The following is a 26,642-nucleotide window of genomic DNA, read 5'->3' on the forward strand; positions in this document are numbered from 1 at the left end:
CACCTTGCCTTTAGTTTTTGAATTTGTTAGGCTGGTATTTGTTTTTGCTCTGGCTGTAAATTGGAATTGAGAATTGTGAAATCTCACCGGTATCTAAAAAGTAACTTCAAAAATACAAAAAGCAATAACTTTATTTATTTATTTAGGCAGGGCCAGTGAATGTTTTGGCAGGGCAAGTTAATATCTGATCTATAAAATCCTTGGTGTTGAGCCCTGAGTCAATTTTTTTTTTTTTAACAGTAATAGTTGTTAATTTTGCTGACAATTTTCTTGTAAACAGTATAGCCTAGTAAATGAGAGGAATTTAAAAACTCCTGTAGTCTGAGGCTTTAGGTAATGTAAGCTTTTTAATTGGCCACACACATACACTGTACATCTACTTTACAATTATAATTTAGTTTAGTTAGTTTTTGGGGTGTTTTTTTTAAAAGTATACACTGTCAATACAATTAAATTTGAGTTAAATTAGGTAGGGATAATATATATTTCCATAGATTTCCACAATTACCGGTACTGAGAAACAGATGGGTGTGTTTAATGACAAAGAAATAAACAACGTATAGAATCCAGACTGAGTTCAAAATGAACAAGCTACAAATTCTTTGCCCAGTGAAGATAGAAGATTCTCTGCTCAACATCCTAGTTAACTGTAATGTCATACATGCCGTGGTATTGCTGACAGTTGAAGCGCTTAAAACATTTTTGAAAGTCGCACACTATAGCTGTGGTAAGCCGCACAAAAGTGATGCAATCTGTCTGCTAGATCTGACAGGGCATGAAGGCCTTTGGATGTTTCTGATACTGTTCACTTCCCCATTCTCAGTCTCTTTTCTCTATACCTCCCCCTCTGTCCTGAGGGAAGTTGCCGCTTCAAAACATGCTCAATAAAGAAAGATATGTCTCAACACAAATATTTACCACAGATGTTGTAATACACTCATCTTCGCAAGATCATAAAATCATTATAGAAATCTGTCTGTCTGTCTGTCTGTCTGTCTGTCTGTCTGTCTGTCTATCTATCTATCTATCTATCTATCTATCTATCTATCTATCTATCTATCTATCTATCTATCTATCTATCTATCTATCTGTCTATCCATCTATACGAACAGATGTGGATGTCTCTAAATTGATATATTAAAATAATATATGCCCTGTAATATTTTATCTCTGCATAAGAGTGTGAACATCCTTTCTATTGAGAGCACATGTCATTTTGTTTCTGAGAAAATCACTTAACATGATGTGTTTATAAATACCACGTTGCACCATCTCTATCACAGGTAACAACTTTACCCTCTCTGTAGACTACCTATTAAGAAAACGACCGAGCATCTCGCGCAATGAAGTTGTGGTGTATTTTACGCCTGCGCACACACGGTCCGTAGTGGAGAGAATTGTGAATGGGGGGAGTATTTTGGGTGTACAGTCATAAGTCGGACTCAGAGGAGCCAGGAAGTAACTGTGAGCCATGCAGCTCATGCGACGGGTAAAGTAGCGCGAGCGAGCGTCTGTTGTCAGCAGTCGGAGATCACACGCGCGAGAGTGAGGAAGAACAACAAGAAGCCAGCGGCAAATTACTGCCAAATCTAGTGCAGTACTGATCACACACCTCACAAGAGGCGAAATCCGAAGAAGGTTTTATTTTTTTTTAAAGAACACGAAGCTCACAGCAAACACACTCCATCATTAGAAGAAGAAAAAAGACGGAAGGAAATAAGAGCGGGACTGACGAGTTTCAAGGCGACGCTTCACTCTCTTTGCAAGTTTAGACAAATACAATTAACAAAATTGATCAAAACGCGTTCAAGATGCCTCGGGTGGTCCCGGATCAGAGGAGCAAGTTCGAGAACGAGGAGTTCTTCAGGAAACTCAGTCGCGAGTGCGAGGTGAGCGCGATCCATCCGAGACATTTGATAAAGTGGCGGAAACAAAGTTGCACCTCTCGTGTGACATAAAAACAAGCGTGTCATCGTCTCTTTCTTTAACAGCCTCTGTGTAGAGACCACTAATGCTCACTGCGGAGGAAACTTTTAACCTTCCGTTCACGGTAGTTAGAAAATTACGTTTTATAAAGCCTATCAAGAAAAAGATGTAGCATAATACCTGAAAGAAAGACGCACCTTAAGGTACCTCACCTTTTAACTCTGGTATAATAATTATAGGTTTCTTTACTTCTAATGCAAATTGAAAAATACCACCAAGCAATTTGCATTGTAAATGTGCTAAATATGTTATTTTCCCCCTAACATTTTCTTATAGCCTGAAAAGTAATTTTTTTGAGTATAATCTCAAAAATATTTCATCCCAGCCACATGTAAATCCAACCCACTAAAAGTAAATGCCGATTCAAAGTGGAATCCAAATCAAATCCTGCAAGAATACAATTCATATAAGGAAAAAAAATCGCGTTGAAAATTCATAAAACTGAGCATAAAGGACAGAAATTATTGTGACAAGTTAAATGGAGGAAGATAAATATGTTATTATAATGATTTAATATTTTTTACAGTGCACTCTGATGAAGATCTTTAATAATAAGACTCTTTCTTTTGTTATTCTTTCATCCCTGTTCACAGATTAAATACACCGGTTTCCGCGACCGGCCGCACGAGGAGAGGCAGGCGCGCTTCCAGAACGCGTGCCGTGACGGCCGCTCAGAGATAGTGAGTACACTTAGGCTACTACTGACCCTCGAATCTTTTCTGGTAACTCAATATTTAAACACATAACGTGATAAGGCATCTGGAACTGTCACGACATCACCAAAAACTATGTTCAAAATAGCCTACTTCCTCTTAATGAGCGCCAAACACAGAACATTTATGAACCATATCCTGTTATACTGGCCTATTGGTAAAGTTGATGTATGTAATTCACTTAATTATTAGAACTACAATAATTAAACAATGCCGAAACAGAGTGCCTCTCGGCTTCGTTTAATTACCTCCAGAAGCGCGTCTCACGGGTGCAGATGAACCCGGACGTGTCTAATTTGCAGTCTCTTTAAAAATACCTCGAGACTGCATGCAATTATTTAGAGACCATCTCCTGTATTATTTTATTTTACTATTTTATTTTATTTCATTAATATATATTGCCCTATTTAAAGATGTTTTGCACTAGACTGGCTTTGTGTCATAGACATAGGCTACTTTTCTTTTTTTTCTTTTTTCTTTTTTGACTGGTTTGATAACATAGACAGGCTTTTTTATCTTTTTATTTGTATCTCATGTCTTCAGGGCTGTTTGAGATAGATTTAGCTACCCATAGTATTTCTAAGAATAGATGAGATGACTGTTACGATAATTCAGATTTTATAAAAAATTCTGTTTATTATAAAATTACAGACCAGATAGATTTTCAGTTTGATGTCACTTTTTTTCTATTTAATTAGATTTTACCGGCAAAATTTAATCATAAACATCAATTTACAAAACCTTATACATTGATAGTTTACTGAGAAGTAACAATGAAACCATTACTTATGCATTTATAACATAGAATGGAAATTAGGTTACACTTTATTTTTTAAGGTGTCATTGTGTATTTATATAAGTAGAGTAATATTAATTAACAACATGTACTTACTATAGGTTAAGGGTAGGATTAGGATTTGGTCGAGGGTTAGTTGCATGTAATTATGCATAATTTACTGTTATTACTATGGTAAGTACATATACAACAAAGAAAATAAAGTGGTACCTGAAATTAAATTATTTTATTGTGTTTGTATAATTTCTACGCGTTTAGTTTTCTCACCATGCTGTCTTATGCAGTTTTGCTGTGTTGTGATGTGCACTTTAGTTCTTTAATCAGTAAGATGTAGTCATGTTTGGCCTTATTTGCCCCTAACATCAACAGTAGATTAAATGCTGAGGTTCAAAGGCAAACAGATCTATTACAAAGCTACAGAGAGCAACGTTCCCCATCTCTTCATGTCTTTGCATTCCATGGCAATGATGCTGAGTATTGATTAATATCATTTATAATATCATTGCTGATGTATGTTTGAGCATATGAGCGAGAGTGAATCAGATGTTTGATTTTAATATATATTTTTAGAAACATAATTAAAATGCAAGACAATTCTGCGAGACAGTTTAGTATACAATCCCGTTTTTTTGTTTGTTTTTGCTTATGTTCCTTGAGAACGTTATTGAATTATTGCACCATATTTCCAAACCTTTACAGCAGTCCTGCTGCTATTAATGTAAGTGAGGGGCTGCATTTAAAACAATTATTGATTTTGTACTCCTCCCTTTCTCTGTTATCTTTCTGTCACTCTTTCACTCCTGCATTCAAACTCAGTTTGGTGCAGACCAGTTTGCCAGCAATGAGCGTTGGTAAAATAGAATCAGATGTGTGTAACTCAATACCTCAAATAGAGAAAATGATGACTTTTTTTTTTTTTCTTTTCTTTCACCCTTCATCCCCTCCTCCCCTTTTTTTTCCTGATGTTTTGAGCGCTGGCCTTGGCTCCAGGCATTCTCCTCTCCTCTCTGATGTGAAAACAGAAATGACGGGCTGCATAATTTATGCTCGGGCCTGGCTTTCTTATCCTGTTTGTATTGATTTCCCTCTAAAAGGCTTTTGTGGCGACCGGCACCAACCTCTCGCTGCAGTTCTTCCCAGCCAACCTTCATGGGGACCAGCGGCAGGCGCCCACCCGAGAATATGTGGACTTCGAGCGGGAGACAGGAAAGGTAGAGACACTCTTTCTCTGTATTTGCACCCCCCCCCCCCACACACACACACACACACACACGCCCGCCCACCCTATTTAAAATCTCTCTTGCTCCTCTTATCTCCCCCTTCAAAAACAAATCAGATCATAAACATATACACACTCTCATTCAAATGTAAAGGTGTGTTGTGATACTAACATGCAACACTTTCATGAAAAGCCACATGCATGATTCATGAAACCTGAGGAATGGTTGAAGAAGTCATTTCTGTTTCTCTTTCGTCTTTTCCTTCCTTTACACACAGCAGAGGAAGTGTGTCGCTTTTTCAAAACCAGACGTATCCATGGGTTAGATGGGCAAAAGCCTTGATTTTCCATAATGATACGTTTCCCTCTCACACGTCTCAAGGAAAAACGAACCCTTGAAATATTACACTGCAGACAGCAAGAAAAACAGTCCCTCTTGAATGAAACATGGCACGGGTTTCCATTTTGTGTTTAAACTTTCAATTTTATTTCTGTAGCGGTATTATTTCAGACACGCTCATCGGTTTTAGATTTTTGAATTGGTCTTTCAACAACTCCCTCTTGTTTCTCTGGATTTAAGGAATGCATAGCCTCCCTAAACCCATACGAACGTAAAATAAAACCATACTCCACTGCACTGTCTTCGTTCCATTTATAACCACTATTAAACTCCGTATTTATTTCTGTTATTCTAGTCAAGGCTGTCCGTGCGTGTCAGAGGCCTATAACCGTAAGTTCTACCCCATGTCACCATTGTAAGGTCACTTTTAAAAAGGGCATTCATTCAGCACACTTTGTCTGAAATGCTGTGACATTAAAGGGATAGTTCACCCAAAAATGAAATGTACTCATGTTGTTCTAAACCTGTATGACTTACTTTCTTTTATGAAACACAAAAGAAGATACTTAAAAAAAAGTCAGTGTTTTAATTTTTCCATGCAATGAATGTCAGTGGGGTCTAAAAGAAAGAGACTTATTTTTAGTTTTAGTTTTCACTCAAGCTGCCCTATGTTCATTTAATCTTGCTCAGCGTACAGTAAATCAGATTCTCAGGTTGAGTTGTCCCTCATTGTATCTCTTGTGATACTTTAGACTGTGAAGAAAGGGAAATACGTAATTGACACCGCCAGTCACTGTCAGCCGCGTTGTCCGCAGATGCGGCGATCACTTTCTTAGTGTGTCTGTCACACTTACCAAATGCGATACAAATTTAATTCAAGTCTTCTAACACTTTAAAGAGTCTGGTGCCGAGATGTTTACAGTTCATAAAGGCTGATTAGGAAGTATGCCGTCGGCACAACAGCTTTATGGATGGTCGCACAAGACCAATTAAAGGAAAAGCTTGGGCCGGATTAAATAGCATTTTGCCATAGGTTCTTTTAAGGTCACCCCTGAGGCCTTTCCCTTCAAGCCTTTGTGTAGGAGAACGTTAGTGCGAGACATTAGAGAGGCACTTACTGGCTTTGTTTGTGTTTTTACCACAAGCCCCTTGCAAAGCTGCTGGTGTTTCTTGTGCCGTGTTGGACAAGGAAGCCTCTCTTCACGGACACTGCCTCACTGAGATGCGCTCATTAAAAATGCATCCGTAAGAAATCAATGGACCTTTTGGCCCCGAGGCTGACGGACTAATCTTTGGCTGTTAATTATTTAAAAAGGCGTGAAGGGTGTGTGCGTCGATCCCCGCGCTGACGGGCAGCCGAGCATGCGTGTTTCTGAGCCTGGGCTCACTGGTAATCCTATCCACCTGTCTGTCACCTCTGCCAGAACTCAGATCCATGCAGCTTTAATGAGCCTCACACCGTCTGCCTTCAAAATACAGCCCACGCGATACATACCCCTACACTTCATAGTTATACCTGACACAAACTCATAGCGACATGTTGCGACTACCTGTTTTGTACTATTTACATGCTTTCGAAGGCAATATCTTGCAATTTTTACTTAACTCTGTTTGAGTTGGAAGGCATGTAAGTTGGGTAATTCTAATGCTTTGGCCATTTGGTATTGTTTACAATAAAGTACCATGGTAATTTGATGGTATCAGATGGTGATCATCTATCTATCTATCTATCTATCTATCTATCTATCTATCTATCTATCTATCTATCTATCTATCTATCTATCTATCTATCTATCTATCTATCTATCTATCTATCTATCTATCTATCTATCTATCTATCTATCTATCTGTCTGTCTGTCTGTCTGTCTGTCTGTCAATTAAAAGAAATGTCCAAAAACCACAGTAATAACAAGTATTTTTTGTGTTACGCTGTCACGCTTTAAAAACTGAGTGAATCATACCTACCTTCATTCGGTTGCATAAGTGAAAGTCATTTTAAGGGACCAATCGGGTAGAAATTGTCTTTAAGGTAACACATATTCTCCTATTGTTGTTGCAACAAACGGTGTAATTTATGTCTTGTGCATCCTAGTCATCGTTTTAAATCACCTTAAGAAATTGTTGGAAAAAGCTTGAACAAACAATGAGCTTAACTGCTCTTGACAGATTTATATCCATGGAATACATTTGAGAGTTGGAGTTTCCTTTCTATTTTGTTTGGAAGGAAATCCTGAATGGACAAACTTTGCTGATAAGGTCTATCCTCCCTTCATTTCTTACTTTGTTCCTCCTCTTCACTTACATGCCCTCTGTTTTTCTTTCATCCTTTAATTTTCTCTCTCTTTTTCTCATCTACAACCACACACACACACACACACACACACACACACACACACACACACACACACACACACACACACACACACACACACACACACACACGGTGAACGTCTGTCATGGTGAATTCCCTGTAGAGCGGTGCGTGTCAGACCGGGAGAGTTCATGCGTGCGCCCCAGCCTCTGCTCCTAATTAAACTGATTGTTAACCTTTTCTACAAACAGATCCCTCTTAAGAGCTATGGTTTTAATAGACTACAGCTAAAATATTACCCTAACCGGAAAGCGCTCAGACTCCCAGTTGATCCTAACATGCAAAACAATGTGAGATATGTGCTGCCTGTCATCAGGAATGTGTGATCGTTGTCTGCCTATTGGCTGAGGTGTCCTTACAAGACTGCCGATTGGTTTATTTCTCACTTCATAAATCAGTCAACAACGTCTCATTTGTTACTCACAATGCCGCGCGCTGTGTTCTGCTGCCAGACTCCCAAACTGAAAAAGCAGATTTGTAAAGATTTGCGAAGCAAGAGCACCTTAAATAAATGGCTTCACAAGCAGCCACCTGATGATATGCCTGAAAAAAAAAAACAAAAAAAAAAAAAATCATTATACACTTTGAAATGTGCCACTAGACATTTTGTAGTTGAGATTTAATTATTAACACAGCATTTTTTAGCTGACAGGTATTATTTTAGAGGACCACATACCTTTTATTTCTAGGCGTGCACTGATATTAAAATTCTGGCAGATATCGAAAAGCTGATAATTATTTTCATGTTATGACCAATAACCAATATATGTGTGATAGTAAACTTCTATACTATTGTGCATATATCAATTAAAAATAAAACACTACAATGAATTGTCTTAAACACTACAAGTGAATTTGGGCATAATATACGGAATGAAAAATGAACATTCATTTTGATATTTACTAAAAATTACATCAGTAAACAGTGTTATTAAATTAATAATGTTTTTAAAGATTAACTTTAAGTGCGCATTAGATGATAAAATTAGCATGTAAAATGAAATATCCACTCATAACAATAAAAAATAAAAACTTGAATATTTCGAACTGATTTGATACCGATACGGGCTGTGTTCTCCCTCCATAACTCTCACCTTTCTCTCCTCTTCTTCTCTCCTGGTTCTCAACACAGTGGTTGCCAGCAGAAGCTGTGCAGGGCAGTTTAAACTTGGCCTGTGGCAGGGGACAGTATTATCTGAGTGGGGCGGCGGAGCCCCCGCAGCACAGCTTAAGTACAGGCTCCTAGTGTCACTGCAGGCTAATGGGAACCAGCTGTGGGGGAGGTTTAATTTTAGCGGTAGCAAGCACAGCCCCAGGGAGGAGACCTTAACCCTGTCCCAGCCAGAGCTCCTCAGAAGCTCCGACAGCAGCGTTCCCTGTGCAACAACCTTTAGACCTTCAGGTATTCCATCAGCCCAAAATAGCCCAAATAAGTACTTTATTGACCATATGACAAGATAAAATATGACGCACGGTCCCTCGGAAGGCAAATGGGAAGTAAAGGGAATTCCATTTTATCTTGGTGGATCATTAACCATGCTTCATTGAAGGAAACTTTATTAAGCTTTTGAGTTTTAGCTTTTTTTATTTGATGCAAATGTCTCATATGAGCAGTGCTCAACACTAGAGTTTAGTCTAGTAGCTTTTGGCTCTCTGTAAACTATATTGTGCCATTTTTCCTGCACTACTATTACTAGAGCAAGGAACTCTCTCCCTCCCTCCCTTTCATGCAGCTTCTGTCTCCACCACTTAAACTCAATCTTGTTGAAATGTGATCTCCTCTGAGATGGAGGCTTCAGCTGTAAGGCTTTAAGGAGATCTGATGCTTGGCGCTGCTTCCTCCTCTCCTCCTTCTTTCCTCTGTTCATTCGTAGTGCTCGTGTGTGGTTTTGACTTTTTTTATGCAAAGCAGAAATTGGGTCCGTCTGCTCGGGGCATGCCAAGAGGCTTTGGTTTGTCATTCCACTTTGAGAGGGAGAGCAGCAAGGGAGTAGTAAACTGATTGGCCAAAAAGATTCCAACATCAGCCAGCTTTTGCCCAAGACCCTCCACAGAGCACTGGCCGGTGGGCTATCGGAACTCTGAGGGGGACAGACGGATCGCTAGCGGAATGAAACACAAATATGCCGTGTCATGTTCACATTTTAAGTTGGGATGGGCATTTCGATGCATTTTGTATTGAGTACTGTAACATATCCCAAATCTGTAGACCTATGGGTCACTTGTATGTGTTAGATTTGAAAACACTAACACGTAAAAAACAAAACAATGAATCAATTAAAAAAAGAAAAACGTTGTGACATGTTTGAAATGTACGAACGTTACATCAGGTCAAAAATTTCAAACAACTTTTGCTTTTATTTCGAAAACAAAAACTTAAAAAATTGTAATTATTATTTTTTTCTATTTTTTTTTCGAATAGTGTTTTTACTGGTCAAAATATCTGGTGCAGAACAATTACTCAATCAATGACATAAAGAGCTGTGACTTTGAAGGAATCTGTGATTGTATGCTTGTGAGTTTATTTGAAAAGCACAAGGGAAGAACTTGTTTGTCTGTATTCTACGTATTTAAGTGATGAGAAATGCAACAGTACGAGTGTGTCTCAGATTCGGTGCCAGTGTGCAGGAGCCACACTGAGGCGTGGTGTTTTTCTCTCTCAGACATTATAAATCTTCTGCATGTCTGTGTGTGTAAAAATGTTCGCTCGGGGGCAGATAGCACGAGGAAGAATCGGACTAAATGACTCCATTATGAAAGGGGTTGCAGTCTGAGGCCTCACCACAGGAATTGGTGTTTTAATAGTTTTGCGTTTCCAAAACTATTAAGCATGTTTCCAAGTCTGATGTGAGTGTGTGTATCAAGATGCCGACTCTGACTCACATTCAGTGTGGGTGTATGCTTCATTCTGCAGCCCTATTTGTATTATTGTGTGTGTTTATGTGGGTTTGGTGACTATTCATTAATCTGTATATGCGTGTCTGTTTTCATACATTTTCCTATATGTGTGCATGTTTACATGCTACGCTTAGCAAGCGCATCTCCATATTCATGACTAGTCATGTACCACGAAACATGTTGTGGAGCTGCATGGCGCCAGTTTGACAGTTAACTCCAAGGCAGAACACACGGGGGTGGTGGTGGGGGGTTCACACACACACACACACACACACACACACACACACACACACACACACACACACACACACACACACACACACACACACACACACACACACACACACACACACACACACACACACAAGGTCTCTCATCTTCATCTCTCCTTATTCCATCAGCTGAGGTGGAGCGTTCCTTATTACTTGGTACTTTTCCAATCTTAATTCACAGATTCACAAACAAAAAACGGATAGTTCTAAATTCTAATTTAACGAGCCTCATCTTATAAATGCAAACGTGACCAGGTGAACAACAGGCAAAATGTATCAATGCATCATTTTCCTGTGATCACTGTAAAGCTGCTTTGACATGGCACATATTAACGTGGCAAGCTACAACATTGCCTATAGCCACCACAAACCGCTTACTGTTATGATAATGAACTTTATTACATGGTTGAAGAATTGTGTATTCCAATAATTATTAATAATAATACACTACATACATACTAGTGAATATTGGTGCTTTTATCATAGTGCTTTTGCAGCTGATTTATAAAAGCAATAACCAGTCGATTTTGTGTTACAGTGATTATGCTCAGATTTTACTCGGTCCCAGTGTCTTTAATACTGTGTACTAACATTTAAATTAATTATTTGATACAATGCATTTATTGCGTACATGTACATTGTACTTATGTAAAAAAAGACCTGCATGTAATTACAGCTGTAATTCATTTCTGTAATTACATCTATAATTACATTGTTGACCATTCTCTTACGCCTTTACCCACCCTTTAAACCTAACCATACCACCAGACCTGTCCCTTAACGTTACCCTCATCGCACCTCAACAGTGTTTTGCAGTACAACATGAACACAATAAGTACATTGTACATTTTCTTACCTCTTGTGGCTAGTTGCTTTATTTGAATCATTTTTTTGTAATAATTCAGTTAAACTTGTTCTCATAGCTTTTGTTAATGAGATTTTAGAACCATAAACAAAACGATATCTACACAGTCTAAATGAAATCATTAATTAACAGTTATTTAACTGAGAATGTAAATGTAAAGATGGGGATTTCTGGGACCATGTCTTGAGTGATGACACAAATGAATCAGTGGGTCATGTTTAAATGATTCTTTAAAATGAATAAATTCACTAGATGATTCAGACTCCTCAATTCAATTATTCAATGTATACAGTTTCAGCTATTTCATTGTTGGTTTCCAATTTGATGCTTTTCAGTTCAACTATGTCAGGACTCAGGAACTATCTTGCTAGTTAAACTTTGGTAAATCTAATGAGGCTTTTGTGAGATCTGACCTGAGTTTGTAGACACACGCGGGATTATAAACTATGGTTTCCGTAAAAATGCGGAGGTTTGCGGTGGAGGCTCGTGTTTCCTGCGATCTCAAACGGAAGCTGGTCTGTTCACCGATTGCTTGTCAATGACATCATCAAAGCGTGTGCACTAATTGATTCCTGCTGCTTCCATCTCACGTGCCTCTGATCTGATCCCAATTTGTTTGAAGTTGGAGGGAAAAATGCTCTCTAAAGCAAGATCTTCACGAAAAGCCAGTAGCAAAACTCTGAACAGATTGAGGGGAGATACAGAGAGGGATACAATCAGAGGGTGGACGCTTTGTCCATCATATTCTTGCCTTTCCCCATAGGGATTCAATTATAGTGCCCAGCTCGGATTTCTCAGGCCCGTCTCTCGGCCTTCAGTCACACCCTTCTGATCAATAAGCTCTGCAGGAAGACCGCACATCATCATCATCATCATCACGTTGTTCTCTCTGTACCCATTTAGTATGGCCAGGTTCCCTCTGTTCTGATCACGTATCACACTTTTCAAGATGACAGTGATTGTAGCACAGTGTCACAACGAGAGATGCACAACTAAATATTTTCAGTCTTCAACCAAGCAGACAGGCAATTAAACTCCAAACATTTGCATCATCTCTGTGTGTATCTTTCTGAGTACTTGCTTAAAACAGCAAGGTTTTGATGAATTAATGACACGAGACTGTTAAAAGCAGTAGTAACAAGCGACTAAATGTCTAATTACCCCTAACGTGTTACATCACAATATTTGCTTCGCATTGCATATATGTTCGCATTAAAATCTACAACATCCAGAGTTCCGTCACAGCTCATAACTGTCTGACAGCTCTGAACTGTGTGATATATCACAGCTTTTGTCATCTTGGAAGTATGGTACAGAGGTTTTTACAGGCTTGTTACATTTCTGGGTGACCTTTTCAACTGCTGTATAGATAATTTGTTACTACTGAGGTGTGTGCGGTAGAACTCGTCTGTTTTGTTATTCTTTGAACACGGTCCATCTCTTTTCCTTCGGAAACATGGAGGTCTGCTCAGAAACCCAGTTTTGCTGTTTGCGTTGGATCATTGTAGGAAAGTGAGAAGGAGAGAGAGAGAGAGAGAGAGAGAGAGAGAGAGAGAGAGAGAGAGAGAGAGAGAGAGAGAGAGAGAGAGAGAAGAAAAAAAGAGATTTTCCCATTTCAGGATGTAAAGCAAAATTGGTTATTTTTCCTGGTGATGATGCAGGCTTTTTTTGCCATTCCTCTTGCAAAATATTTACTTTCATGAGACTATCCACACTGTGCCCCATTGAGATGAATTCCAGTAATTATCTAGAGATTATCTAGAGCAAAATATAGCCTATTATATACATATTTATACATGGTCTGTTGGAATACTTCATTCTGATTGGCTAGAGGGTGTGCGTTCAAATTGTGTAATGCACAGCTAGTTCCAGTCAGTTTAATCACCATTCTATATTAATGCACTGCTGTCATTAAAGCACACACACACACTCAGATGGGAAATTACACTGCGCACAACAAAACAAACATTTAGGCGCTCAGAAACTTGTTGTCAATGTCCAGGATGCTAGATCTAACAAAGTCGTATCTGGTGAAAATAACCATAATTTTAACCCTTCCTGTCAAATGACAACTTTACCATGCCAGTGTTGGAAAGTAACTATGGTATAAGTGGGATAATCCACAGGTGTGTATTACACGATTTTAACGCATCTGGTTCTTTGCCTCTACGTCATGCATTCAAATCATGTAATGCACACCTAGCCGTGGATTATCCATTACATATATAGATTTTAAGGCATGCAACAACAAGAATTGAGAAAAGATAGATGAACAATATTAGCATATGTGATGTTAGAGTGAATGGGAATGGCAGGTCCAGGGCTGTAGCCTAAGTGTTGGTGGTACCTCGAGTCTTTGTGAGAGCCTTTTGTTCTTGACTCTGTCTTTGACAGTGCTGTTGACTGAGCCAGATCTTTTTTGGGGGTTGAGGTTATTTTATTCTACACTTGTAGAAGGGTCCAGGTGAGAAATACAGCAGCTCTGTGTGGTTTTTCATTCCTGTTGGCTGATTCCAGGAAAGAGCCTCCTCTCAGGACACAGGTGGGCGACCGGCGCGGTCAGTGTCCACTCACATCTCCCTACTCTCATGTTGTGACATGCATACTTATTTCTGGTTGCATTTGTGAGTTTGCATGTTTCACGCAAGCAGACACACACTTTATGCCGGGTTTTTTTCATCAACAATGAAATGATTTTGAAAATTGGTTTTGGTGCTTACATAGCTTTTAAACATAGGCCATGGCAGCATATGATTAGAATAAAATGTCCTGCATCTGAAGTCCAATTTGTGTTCCATTCAATATCTACATCTATCATACAGCATTAAGATTCACATAGATCATATAGATGATTGGAAACAAATGCCTTTACTGTAGTACAAGTGTAATTGAATTACGTTCAAATTGAAGTGTATTTTTCCAATGCATCTGTCCAATCTGTAAATAAGTTTCTAAAGTTAAATTCAATCTCAAAACTCTTATTTTGAGAGGACAGAAAAGAAAGCACAGACAGAGACAGTGTGGCTGGGACACGTTGCCAAGGTCTGGCCTTTTCTTTCCAAGATTCACTTTTACAATCAAGACCATCAGTGTCAGCAGAAACTGTATTGTTTGGAGACTTGAACAGACAAAGCCAGCCACCATTTGATTCCCAAGTGTCATTTCAAAGCAGTTACGTGGACAACTTTTCTGTTTCTTTTTTTTAACGATTTTATTCTATATTTCTGTTGTTTATAAATTTTTATTTGATCTTAAATACAATATCTTTTTAAAAAATAATACTTTTATTTAAAATATATTTCTTTAGTTTATTTGAACTTTCTATTCATCAAAGAATCTTGATAAAAGCTATATTACAAAAGTATCAAGCACAACTGTTTTCAACATCAATTATAGTAAGAAATGTTTCTTGATCAGCAAATCAGCATATTAGAATGATTCATGTGAGACTAAAGACTATGACTTATGGCTGCTGAAAATGTATGTTCGCATTGCTCTCTTAAATGAGCCTAAGTAGTTTGTTTTTTATGCTTATGTTTGCTAAAACAATTGTGTTTGTGTGTGGCAGAGTATGTATCAGAGCTAGCCAAAGGGGGGTTATCCTGATGAAGAAAGGTGTAGCCTAATTGTAGGTTGTAGGGATTTGTGGGTGGAGACAGAGAGCCAGAACGACCCTAATGGACGGACACCCCTCTGTCTTTGTGTTTGTGGCAGGTGGCGTGGGCAGAGAACTTCAGGCCTGTGGGGCTTCTGTCTTCCTCTGTGCGAGTGCATTAACAAAAGAGGGCTTTTGTCGGTTAATTTGGATATGTGCGTGTGGGAGTGTCTGGAGCGTGTGTCGCTGAAACAATACTGCAAACGTTTAGTTTCTGCCCTTCTCTGATTACACAGAAACGCATGCTCTATCTCTCCGGCTGCTTTGCCTAGGCGTGCTCAACACCTGCACCGGGCCGCACCTGTTTTGTGTGTGGGTGTGTGTGTGTGTGTGTGTGTAGGAGCTCAACTGCAACCTCACAGACACTTTGTTTGTGTCTGAACAGTGTCACCTAGTCTGGAAAACTTTAATGTGAACACAGTGGCTAACAGATGGATATGTGGATGGATAGATATACCTATGCATTGAGTGAGAATATAGGTGAGATGGATTTGTGCGTCAGTTTTGTAAGATATCAGGATTGTAGCTAGCTACACCTCCCACTTAAATGTTAACCTTCCCTCCCTCTCTTTTCTACGTGTTGTACCTCTGCTGTGTGTGTGTGTGTGTGTGTCCTTGGGGCCTGTTAGTATCTCTTTATTGAAAGGACAGCTGCCTTTTGCTTGCTCTTACTCATACACACACAGATATGACTGTCTCTCTGAGTGCACGGAGAGTTGTATGTCATGTCTTTGTTGAGGAGGAGGATCCTGATTTCAGGGCCATGAGTCAAGCAAGTGTATGACAACTAGGATGGACGACAGGAGGGCTCTTAAGCCTATACTTTCGCCTGGCTCTGCACCGCGAGCCTCCGCTAACTGCACACGCTCCTCCCCAAACGAACGAAGCGTTTATACTTGGCGCGCTTGCCGTTGTTCTTTGAAACGACAGGGGGTGACTTGGAGTAATTGTCCTCGAGTCTAAACCATCAGGAAGTGAGGTACACACGTGACGATGTTTGTTTTTACACTTCACCAAACCCTCAACAAAAGAGCTAAAGAATCATGAAAAAACCCAATCATTGAGATTGACATTGGAAAATGTCAATATATATACATATGCATAAAACTAAATTAAACAACAATGTAAATGTAAGCAATTCATTTAGACAATTAATCAAAGTCGTGCATCTTTGGAAGTGGAGCATGCGCAAAGTTACAAAAAATGCAGTGCATACCGGCATGCGAAATAGGGTTTCGCGCACGACCACCTAATGGTAAATGGTAAATGGACTGGATTTATATAGCGCTTTAACAGACCCATGGCCACCAAAGCGCTTTACATATTGCCTCACATTCACCCATTCACATAATGACGTCTTTTTTGTCGCACGTGCCTTCACGCTCTTGCTGGTGGGTAAAAACAGCTTAATTATGTTAACCAAATATTACTTTGGTGAACCACCTTCACACAGAAAGACCATACTGGTCAACCAACTTAACAGCATGGCTATGCTGGTCCACCATCTAGACATGTACCAACCAGCACAAACAAGCCTGGACCACTATAGACATTCATGCTCGTCTACACTCTAAAAAATGCTGGATTGTTTTAACCCAAATTTGGGTCAAATATGGACGAACCCAACCGTTGGGTTAACATTTTAAATTGAAAAATGTAACCCAACGGCTGGGTTTGTCCATATATTTGACCCAAATTTGAGTTGAAACAACCAAGCATTTTTTTAGAGTGTAGAAAAGATATGGGCAGTGGGTCAGTAACAACTTGTCTTTGTTGTTTTACCACTGTTCTGTGACAAATCATATTTGAGTCACAGAGCTGATACAGCACTTACTGTGACATGTGAAATAAAGCTCTTTTACTGAACAAAAAGAGGGAAAGTCCAGGAAAGGCCTTTTGAGGGCACTGACTCACATATAGAGATGTCTGAGAAATGCGCGCGCACACACACACACACAGACGGAGTTTTGTCAGACACATTATGTCAGTATGTGTGAATAATCCAGTGATCAGCAACTGCCGCATAATTAGCACTCATGTGGGATCACACACAAACACACACTCTCTTCCTCACAGAAAGCTCCACTCATGAGGTGTGGGGACACAATGCCCCTCTGTCAGCCTTCGTGTAAGTTTGTGTGTGTGTGCGTGTGTGTGTGTGTGTTCTGCCCCCCTCATACAGAACCGGCTTCCTCCTCTCTTGGCTTCAAACGCTCCTCTGCTGGTTTTCTTTTCCCTCACATGTTGCAAATCTGCTGATGATGGCCTGGCACGTGTCTGAACGAGGGACAGCCTGCCAGTGCGCCAGTCACACACCTTACCACAGCACTGGGTCATTCAATTCAGTTCACTTTTGCCCAATTCATTACAGTTCATATTATTTTAATTCATCAGAACTCCCACTTTCAGATCCATTTTAATTCAGTTAATTTCAAATCCATTTTAGTTTAGATGCATATGAGTCACAACTGAATCTGTAATCTGTCTTCAGAATTGAAGTGAGACTTTAATATCCCAGTTGTTTCTGCGGCACGGAGATTAAATGCAGAACACTTTCATTTGTCCCCTTCATTTCAGGGTTTTCACTTAGAAATTTGTTTATGAACCCAAATATTTCTCAAGATTCTTCCAAGACCAGACTAGTGAGCTACACTACTGTTCACTGTTTTTAGAGTATAATTAGAAATTTGCAAAAATTTACTTTTTAGTCCAAATTCTATTCAAATGAAAACAAAACACTGTCACACTTGAGCAGCAATTTTCATCTGAGATCTAATTGTTCTATGAAAAAATTAAAGTGGAACTAATAGAAGAGATCCCTGTCTGTACTATAACTCTCAATACATTTCTTTCTGGTCTACAGCAGAAGCTGTACTGTAGTTGTGGTAAACAAATTCCCAATCAGGGTTTTTCTCTTCAAAGATCTTTTAAACTCTCCTTTCAATTAGTGCCTTCCAATTAAAGGCATTTGTTTAGGCCTACCAGCAGTGTGTGTGTGTGTGTGTGTGTGTGTGTGTGTGTGTGTGTGTGTGCGTGCGTGCGTGCGTGCGTGCGTGCGTGTGTGTGTGTGTGTGCGTGCTTAAACAGTCGCAGTAGATCTGATGGTGTGCTGTGTGTGGCCTACACTTCTCTCTATCCATTTCACTTTCTTTTTCTCTCTGAAGAGATGACGGTTCTTGGCTGCCACTATTGGCTGCTGCGCAAGTAACGTTCTGCTGGTTTCATCTCATTTCCTGCGTAGATGTGAGGACAATGAAGTAGCCTGAATCAGTAGCACTATGTGACTTTAGTATAATAACATTAAACTTATGCTAGGAGTTAGTGAGTTTGTTTATTCACTTCAAAATCTCGTTTGTGTTCCGATATTTTATTCGTATATTATTCATAAATCTAGGGACGCATGAATGCATACAGGGGGCTGGCAGTGCGTGCGTTTTTGAGTGTCATACGCCAGGGTATAGGGGATGTGGGAGCTGACGTTTCATTTTTGAGGAGGAAGTCTGTGGTCAAACCGTTTTCTACTCTCCCCTCCACTTTTTTTCCTTCTCCATGTAGCTGCACTTAAAAAAAAAACTCTGGCTGTCTCTACAGATGTGGAAATCATTTTAGAGGAGAGTGTGTGTGTGGGAGGCAGGGCTTCGTTTGTGAAGCGTGGGATTCAGGTCCATATGAGAGCGTGCCGAAGCCTCCCCTTGCCCCAAAGCACCCTGGGAAGGACTCGGGTTTGGCCTGCTCGTAAATGAAACCCCTGTGCTAGTCAGGCTAGAAATAGCCCTGCAAAACTGCAAGAACGTGGGAGCGCTTATGTATCTAGCAGAAAAACAAACTCACCCCACATCTGACAACGCCTTTCAGCTCCTGTTTTCATTTTATAATTTATTCTGGATTATTTGTTTACCTCTGCGAAAATACTTTCGAGTGGTAAAGACAGAACGCTACTGGCTGGAAACGTACATGAGGTGTTGCCTAAGTAGTGCACAAGCGTACGCACTCGCATGCACACTAGATTGAGGAGTGCTGTGTGTGCCTCTAATTGGTCGCATTGATCATTTCCACATGGTTGTTGGCTGCACATCTGCCACTGATGTGTCCCTTCCCCCCTGCGTCTTTGTCCTCCTCCTCATAAGCCCGTGCTCCCTGGAGAGGTGCATGGTGGGAAACAGGATGTCACCCACTAGGTGGCATGTCTCGAGTTTGCACTTCCTGTTTTCTCAGTCTCTATATCTCTGTTTTTGTCTAATCATTGATAGTCTAATTTTGTCTTTTAATGACCTGTTTAATGCAGACTCCCACAGTGATTAAACCTCCAGGTATCCCTGCTGGGTTGATGTCACATTCGGCAAAAGCAGTCAGTGGGGGGGGCTCCTGATAACCAGGACACACACTCTATATAATTTTAGACCCAAATTACAAGCCTTGTCGTTCAGTTGTTCCCTGCTGACAGGTTTTATATGAGTCAGCATGCAGATATTTGGCTGTGAAATCACAAATGAATTTGCTGCATGCCTCTACATAACTCAATGGATACTTAAAGTTGGTTTATATGTAGTCAAAATTAAAAATAAAGGTGGAGATGGAGTGGTTGTGGGATGCCGGAGAAACAGTCACGCGAGAAAGAACGCTTCTATATTTGTATGTTTATTGACATCTCCTTCCGAACTTTTGGTTTAAACTCCATATTGAAGCTACCGGTATTTTGTTTGCAGTAGGTCTACAATACAAATGTGTGTATATTTCTGACAGCAATAGAAAAAAATATAAATAAATAGACTAGAGCACTTAATATCAGTGGCAATTTTGTCTTGTCATATTCATTAGTTTTACTAAATTTTACAAAAAATTGTCATTTTAGAATTAAGCAATATCTCATCATACAGCAAAAGTGCTGTATTTCTGCATGGCTGTGATATCTGATGGAAAAATTATATAATGTGTAATTTTTCTTAATACAACAGTTCAGTAAGGAAGAGTAAACAAGGAGTTAATATTGAATAACTTACATTCTAGGCACAATATTGTCGGTTATTTTGAACAAAGCCACCAAAGAACCGTTTCTGAGCAAAAACAGTTATGTTTCTGAATGAATCAGCGTTTTTAACAAATCAGTTGAATTAATAATTCAGTGACTCGTTTGTTGGTTTTGTTCCTGAATTAATGTATGCTTGACTTGAAGCGATGCTGCGCAGACCGATTGGTCTATGAAATCAAAGTACCACATCACAGTTGACATCACAGGAATAAAATACATTTAAATTTTTTAAATTTTAAATACATTTTTTTTTTTTTTTTTATCAAATACTGTAAATGAAGTCTCACTGAGCATAATGATACTTCCTACAAAAACATATAAAATCTTACATCCACCAAAAGAAGGGTGTATTATTTTGTATAAACTTCCTGAATTGCTTTCAACTTAATCTTTGTTTAATTCCTATTTCCTGGTCTTGGTCAAAATTACCATATGTGGCAACCAATAATAATGAAAAAATAAAAGTGGATAAATATGCAAATACATTAAATTTGAATGCCGGATGATGCCACGCGCATCTGCTGGGAGTGACTGAACACTTGACTAACTAACATTTGTACTGTATCATAGATAAACACATTGGAGAAATCAGTTCACACAGTGAGAAGTGTGTGTAGTTAGTCAACTTAATTTGCTGTGCATTGTGCATATCTCCCTCATGTCTCAACACACTGATACGCACATGTAAACTCGGGGGGAAGAACATGTTCAGACCGCTCTCTCTGACTGCGCTATTGTGTTTGTAAGAAAGAGAAAGACTTTGATGTCGCTCTGACTCAGTCATGGCACAGTGACACAGACAAAAGACATCAGTGAGACCCACATTTTTAAAGCGCTACAGGTACGAGGACTGTTTACTTAATCTAAGAAGTGTAAAGAGAGGCAGACAGAGTAAAAGAGAGCGATATAGAGGGCAGGAGAGAAAGAGGTTGATGAACAGATGCATGTTAACCCGTCTGTCTTGTCTGGGGCCTATAGGCTGTGTGCAGGTCCCGGGATTGTTTTGGCTGTCTGAATCAAAAGCCTCCGTGGCTAAATTCAATCCCAGTGTTTACTCGCTCCCTCGCACCCCCTCCCGCCTCTGCTCAGCTCCACAAACACACACAGATCCTCTGTGTCTTATCCTTACAGCTGCCCCACCCAGCACCGTCTCTACTGTACCTCCAGTCTTTCCCATTTCATATCTCGCACACGTTTATTTGTTAAATATGGCCCGTGGTCTTCAATGAGCACAGATTGTAGACTTTAGAAGATGGTTGTAGTGTTTCCTGAACTAAAAATGTACCCCATTTATTTTGCTAATACATATTCCTGGTCTTAGTGTAAATAATAGTGTAAATAATTCAGTGCATGTTATTCCACAGAATAACATTTTTTATTATTATTGTTGCGACTCTTCATATTCATAGATTTGAGGAAATTGACTATAAAGGGATGGGATGTTTTAGTAGATGAAAATAAAATTTTAGTTGGTGATAATGCGCAACATGAAGCTTTGAAAGATGTACACTAAAGTTTGGGGTTAATAAGAATTTATGATTCAAAAAGTGACAGTAAAAAATGAAACATCCTGAACAATCCTCTTACATCCTGAAAAAAATGTATCACGGTTTATTAAATAAATAATTATTAAATAAAAAATACTTTGCTCTTCTTCTGAATGGATGTTTCTGCTGCAATCTATCTTTCGGTCTGGCTCCAATGTGGTATGTACAGTACCTCCCACTTTTCCCAATCTAATCAATTCCCGATGGATAAAAATCAAGTCCCACCCAACATACATCACAATTAAAATACATCACATTACACAAGTCAAATATGTTGCAAATGGCAATTCATGTTGACTTTAACTATGAATGAAAGATCTGCAGTCTTCTTGGGGGAACCACTTTAGGACGGAAACATCCCTAACACGCACGCGCACACACACACACACACACACACACACACACACACACACACACACACACACACACACACACACACACACACACACACACACACACACACACACACACACGCACACGTGAACCATGACCTGAGTGTAACTACCCATCCACCCCTGCTCTCTTACCTGGGTCTTCACTGATCCTCAGGGGGTGGCTTGACAACTCATCACCTCCCAGAAATACCCAATGAAAAACAGCAGAGGAAGAGCAAGAGAACTGCTTTTCTCATATGTCTGCATTGTTGGTTTGGCTCCAATGAAAACTGTGTGTTTAGGCTGATGGAGTTATGAATGTTCTTTCTGGATGAAGCCCAGGAAGGCTTTTTAAATATGTTATTAATGGCTATAAGGCCTGTATTTGTTGGGAGAAGAAACTGTTTGAGTTGGACAGACGAGAGAAAAAAAGAATCCGAAATGATAAAAATACATGTAGGTTTCATATTCAGCATTTATTTCAGATGTATGGCCCATTGTTCCGCGCTTCTCAGAAATGGATGATTTTTTCTTCCGTCCCTCTGAGATATTATATTTCAGCTATGTTTGGAATATTGTGCTTTTTTGATTCCTCAGCACTTTGTTTTAAATTTGCTCTTTAATTACACTGTAAACATTTCCTAGCATTATCTCTACATGAGTATTCATGAGCCTGCATCTTTTAAGCTGAAATCACAGTGTGGCTAAGGATATGATTTCAGTCAGACCGTTGACTCGTGGGCTTCACTGATGTTTAGATAAACTGCTGCAGAACTGAGCTGGCTTTATTTTTCCTACCTGTGTTTTACTGCTGAGGGGGACACAGATCACAGCCGACGGCACATCCTGTGAGGAAACATGGGGAAGGAGTTTCAGGAGGGCAGGTGGGGGTGGAAGAGGCACACGGAGCTGAGCTTGGGAAACGGTTCCAGAGAGGTTTTTAGAAAGGGAACATAGTCAGAAAAGCCCTTCACTGCTGACAGGAAAGCAGCCGTTTCCTCAGGTGTGAAAATACTCACATGTTTTTTCATATCACTTTCTTTGGACTGATGTTTTTACATCCGAGGTGGATATACACATGGAAATACTTTTAAAAAGATTGATGCCCGGTTTCACAGACAAGGCTTAAGCCTAGTCCCAGACTAAAATGCATATATCTTAAAATATGGCACTGCCATTGTTTTGTTTCAAGAGGCACACAGTCATTTTTTTTTCTAAGGCACGTTTATAAAAGCTACTTAAATGTCCCAATTGAACTAAGACCTAATCCTTGCTTAATCTAAGCAGCCATAAGCAATAAGATGTTTTAGGTTGACAAGGTGATTGTTTATTTGAATTCACACACATTTTGAATGGCATATTTATCACTTCTCATCTATGTTATATATGATGTTTAGTGTAACAGTCATGCGATTAAGTGTCTATATACACAACCGTATAAAACATTAAAAGTCGGCAACATTTACATATGTGTGTGTGTGTGTGTGTGTGTGTGTGTGTGTTTGTATTATTGTATTTTAAAAAATGTACATATATGTCTGTGTGTATACTGTATACGTATATATACGTATACGTACACACACACACACACACACACACACACACAAATTATATATATATATAATAAACATACACATTATGTAAACAAAAACTTTTAATTACGATTAATTACGATTAATCAATTTGACAGAGGGAAAAAATACAACACGTATTATTATAATATATTAATATTAAAACATATCATAATAATAATTCACAGTATTATTGTTTTTTTTGTAGTTTTGATCATATAAATGCAGCATTGGTGATCATAAGATACTTCTTTGTGTAGTGTATATTTATTAAACCATGTACCCTTTTTTCTCGAATAGGAAAGTTAGTGTTTGATAAATGAATTGGTGAGCTATATTTATGCCAGACGACATTCACATCGCTGTGGTGAATTTAGTGGGTTATGAAACCAGGGCAGACAGCAGTTTACCCCCTGAACTGACTCCAAAAGCAGTTCCTCCACACACACACACAGATACACACAGATGCTTAAAGGACGGCAGTAAAGTCAGACAAAGCTCATGTTGTGTCTGCTTTGGCGGAGAGTGTTTGTCTGGCAGGTCGCTCCAGCAGTCACCAGCGCCCAGTGGGGGACGTCGAGTATCCAACAACACACCGCAGTGTTCCTGTGTTTCTCGACCTTTTTGGAACTTCGCTCTTATTTGGTGACTCGGGTGGCTCGTTGGTTTTGGCGGGTAACGCTGAGGATACGTGCATATGCGTATGCATTTATAGCTGGCCTCTTTCACTGCAGTTACAGAAATAAACAGCACCCACAGGCCGACAGACTGCACGCTTTTGTCTCAGCCTGGATTCCTCAGTGGCAGAGATGTGATATTCCTGTGGCTCTGAGCCAGACAGACAGTCATATACCCCTGTCTCCACATTCTCAACATCTCTCTCACTCTTTGTCCACCTTGTCTTATTCATAGTCCCACCCATCATCTCACACACGGATGCAATCATGTCCTCGCCTGCGCTGCCGTGTGCACTCGTTGGCCACGCTCAGTATAAATAAATTCAGACAGGCTTTGCCTGTCTCTGCATCGGTGTACCCTTACTCTCTACTACGCTGGCCTCTATAAATAAACACTCTCATCGCAGGAAACAAACATTGGAGGCTGCCCTACAGACATTGGCTGGGCTGAGACTGAGATAGGACATAAAGAGACAGAAAAGAGTGTAATGGTTAAATGTTTATATGTCCAGTCCAGTTTTGAGGCCGTTTACAGCAGTGACTTGCACTGAACAGCTCACAAAGTGTTTTACAATTCAAATGAACCATTGTACAGCCAGGTGTGACGTTGAGAGGGGGTTTTCATGAGCGGATACAACTGTGGAGTGGGTGGTTATGGCATTTCACCTGTTCCAAGCGCTTGTTGTGTCTGTGTAGGTGGAGAAGATGGGTTTACTGGAGAGTTAATTATATCTGTAGTATCGTGTAGTTGTTAGATAAATCAGTGACACAAAAAGAGAAAAGAAAGGACCTTTTAAAAACCTTTTAAAATGTTTAAAATGCATGCGCCAAGTTCCATTTTCAACAAAAGCTTACATTTAATGATTCTGGTCAAATAATAAAATAAATAATAAAATTATAAAAAATTAAAAAATATTACAAAATATTTAAAAAATAAAAATAAATCATTGTGCCATACTACTACTCACTATGTTTTTCCCCCTCAAGAATTGTATTAATTTAATAATTAATCATTTTTAATTGTAAATTAAATACTTAAAGTAATATATCCAGACTAAACTAATGAGATGTCACTCGGCAATTAGGACATTTTTCCAAAATTCTTCAAATTTCCCTTCTAAATCTGCTCAGAATATGCAACACATTCCACAGATTCCATCTCATTTTACTTTTTATTATTGTTGTTGTTATTGTGCTGGTGTGTATGTCATAATACCCATAATAACTAAGTGTGTGTGCGTGTGTGCAGGTGTACCTGAAGGCTCCTATGATCCTGAATGGAGTGTGTGTGATCTGGAAAGGATGGATTGATCTTCAGCGTCTGGATGGGATGGGTTGTCTGGAATATGATGATGAGAGAGCACAGGTACAGATAAACCACCTTGTGCTGTCAAACTGCCTCTTGTTCCTTATGTGCATCAGAAATGACTGACCGCCGCCTGGCTTCCTGTCTTTTTGTGTGTTTATACAGCAGGAGGATGCTCTAGCCCAAGCAGCCTTTGAGGAAGCCCGCAGAAGGACTCGTGATTTCGAGGACAGGGATCGCTCGCACCGTGAGGACTTGGAGGTGAGAGCTGGAGTGAGTGAGGAGTGTGTGAAGTTTCGATCAGTTAGTGCATGCTTAAAATCTTTTTTATTTATTTTTTTGGTAACAGAGCTCAGTAGGTCTTAGTTTGTGTGTGTGCGTGTGAATGTGTACATGCGTTTTCCACTTGTGCATGTACAATACTTCTGTTCTGTATGTGCTTTTTTTGCATAATCTTTACCTAATTCCTCTTGCTAATATTTTGATTGATTGCCACTACCAAAATATATGATGCTTTAAGGAGCAGTTCACTAAAAAATGTTTTAGTATCTCCTGAGCCGAGAGATGATAAAGTGGTGCCACCGGCATCTTTTCTTATGGGTCAAGCCAAAGTGGTTGAGTGAATCTCAAAAAATCATGTCTAGATCAGATTTCATTCCATAATAGAAAAACTTTATTTTACATAAATAAAATGAGGCCTATTATTTGGAGATTACTGCATTGCCACATTATTTATTCATGACAACTGAGCACATTTTCCCCAAAATATGTAATTATTGTAATGTATCCGGACATTTTACTTTTGAGGTTGTTGTTGTTGTTTTTTGTTGTAATTCTTATTATTCTCGATGATGATTCCAATAGGTAATATTTTTATGAACTATTGTAGGGCAGTGTTTTTAATAAAATAAAAACCATAAAGGCAGAGCAAAGTAACATAATAATGTACTTTTATTAATTAAACTTTATTTATTATGCATTTTTCCACATTACAGTAATGGAAATATATATATATATATATA

At 39.2% G+C, this 26,642-nt stretch overlaps 1 protein-coding gene across 10 annotated transcripts in view; it reads left to right on the forward strand.

The window, feature by feature from the left end:
• Window positions 1–1,427: 1,427 nt before the first annotated feature.
• The window catches only part of cbfb (core-binding factor subunit beta), a 32,334-nt gene continuing 7,119 nt past the window's right edge, over window positions 1,428–26,642 (forward strand). For 9 of the 10 annotated variants that reach the window (XR_013798611.1, XM_079621164.1, XM_079621168.1 and 6 more), the window contains exons 1-5: window positions 1,428–1,889; window positions 2,580–2,666; window positions 4,590–4,706; window positions 25,564–25,680; window positions 25,786–25,881. Coding sequence is in view for 9 of the 10 variants with exons in the window: in XM_079621164.1 (XP_079477290.1) it covers window positions 1,812–1,889; window positions 2,580–2,666; window positions 4,590–4,706; window positions 25,564–25,680; window positions 25,786–25,881 (495 nt within the window). In the remaining variant the exon portion in view is untranslated. Of the gene's footprint in view, window positions 1,890–2,579; window positions 2,667–4,589; window positions 4,707–25,563; window positions 25,681–25,785; window positions 25,907–26,642 lie in introns of all 10 variants that reach the window. The other variant, XM_079621165.1, reaches the window with a different exon arrangement.

This window comes from Phoxinus phoxinus (genome assembly GCF_949152265.1).
Source record: "Phoxinus phoxinus genome assembly, chromosome: 8".
Lineage (NCBI taxonomy): Eukaryota > Metazoa > Chordata > Actinopteri > Cypriniformes > Leuciscidae > Phoxinus > Phoxinus phoxinus.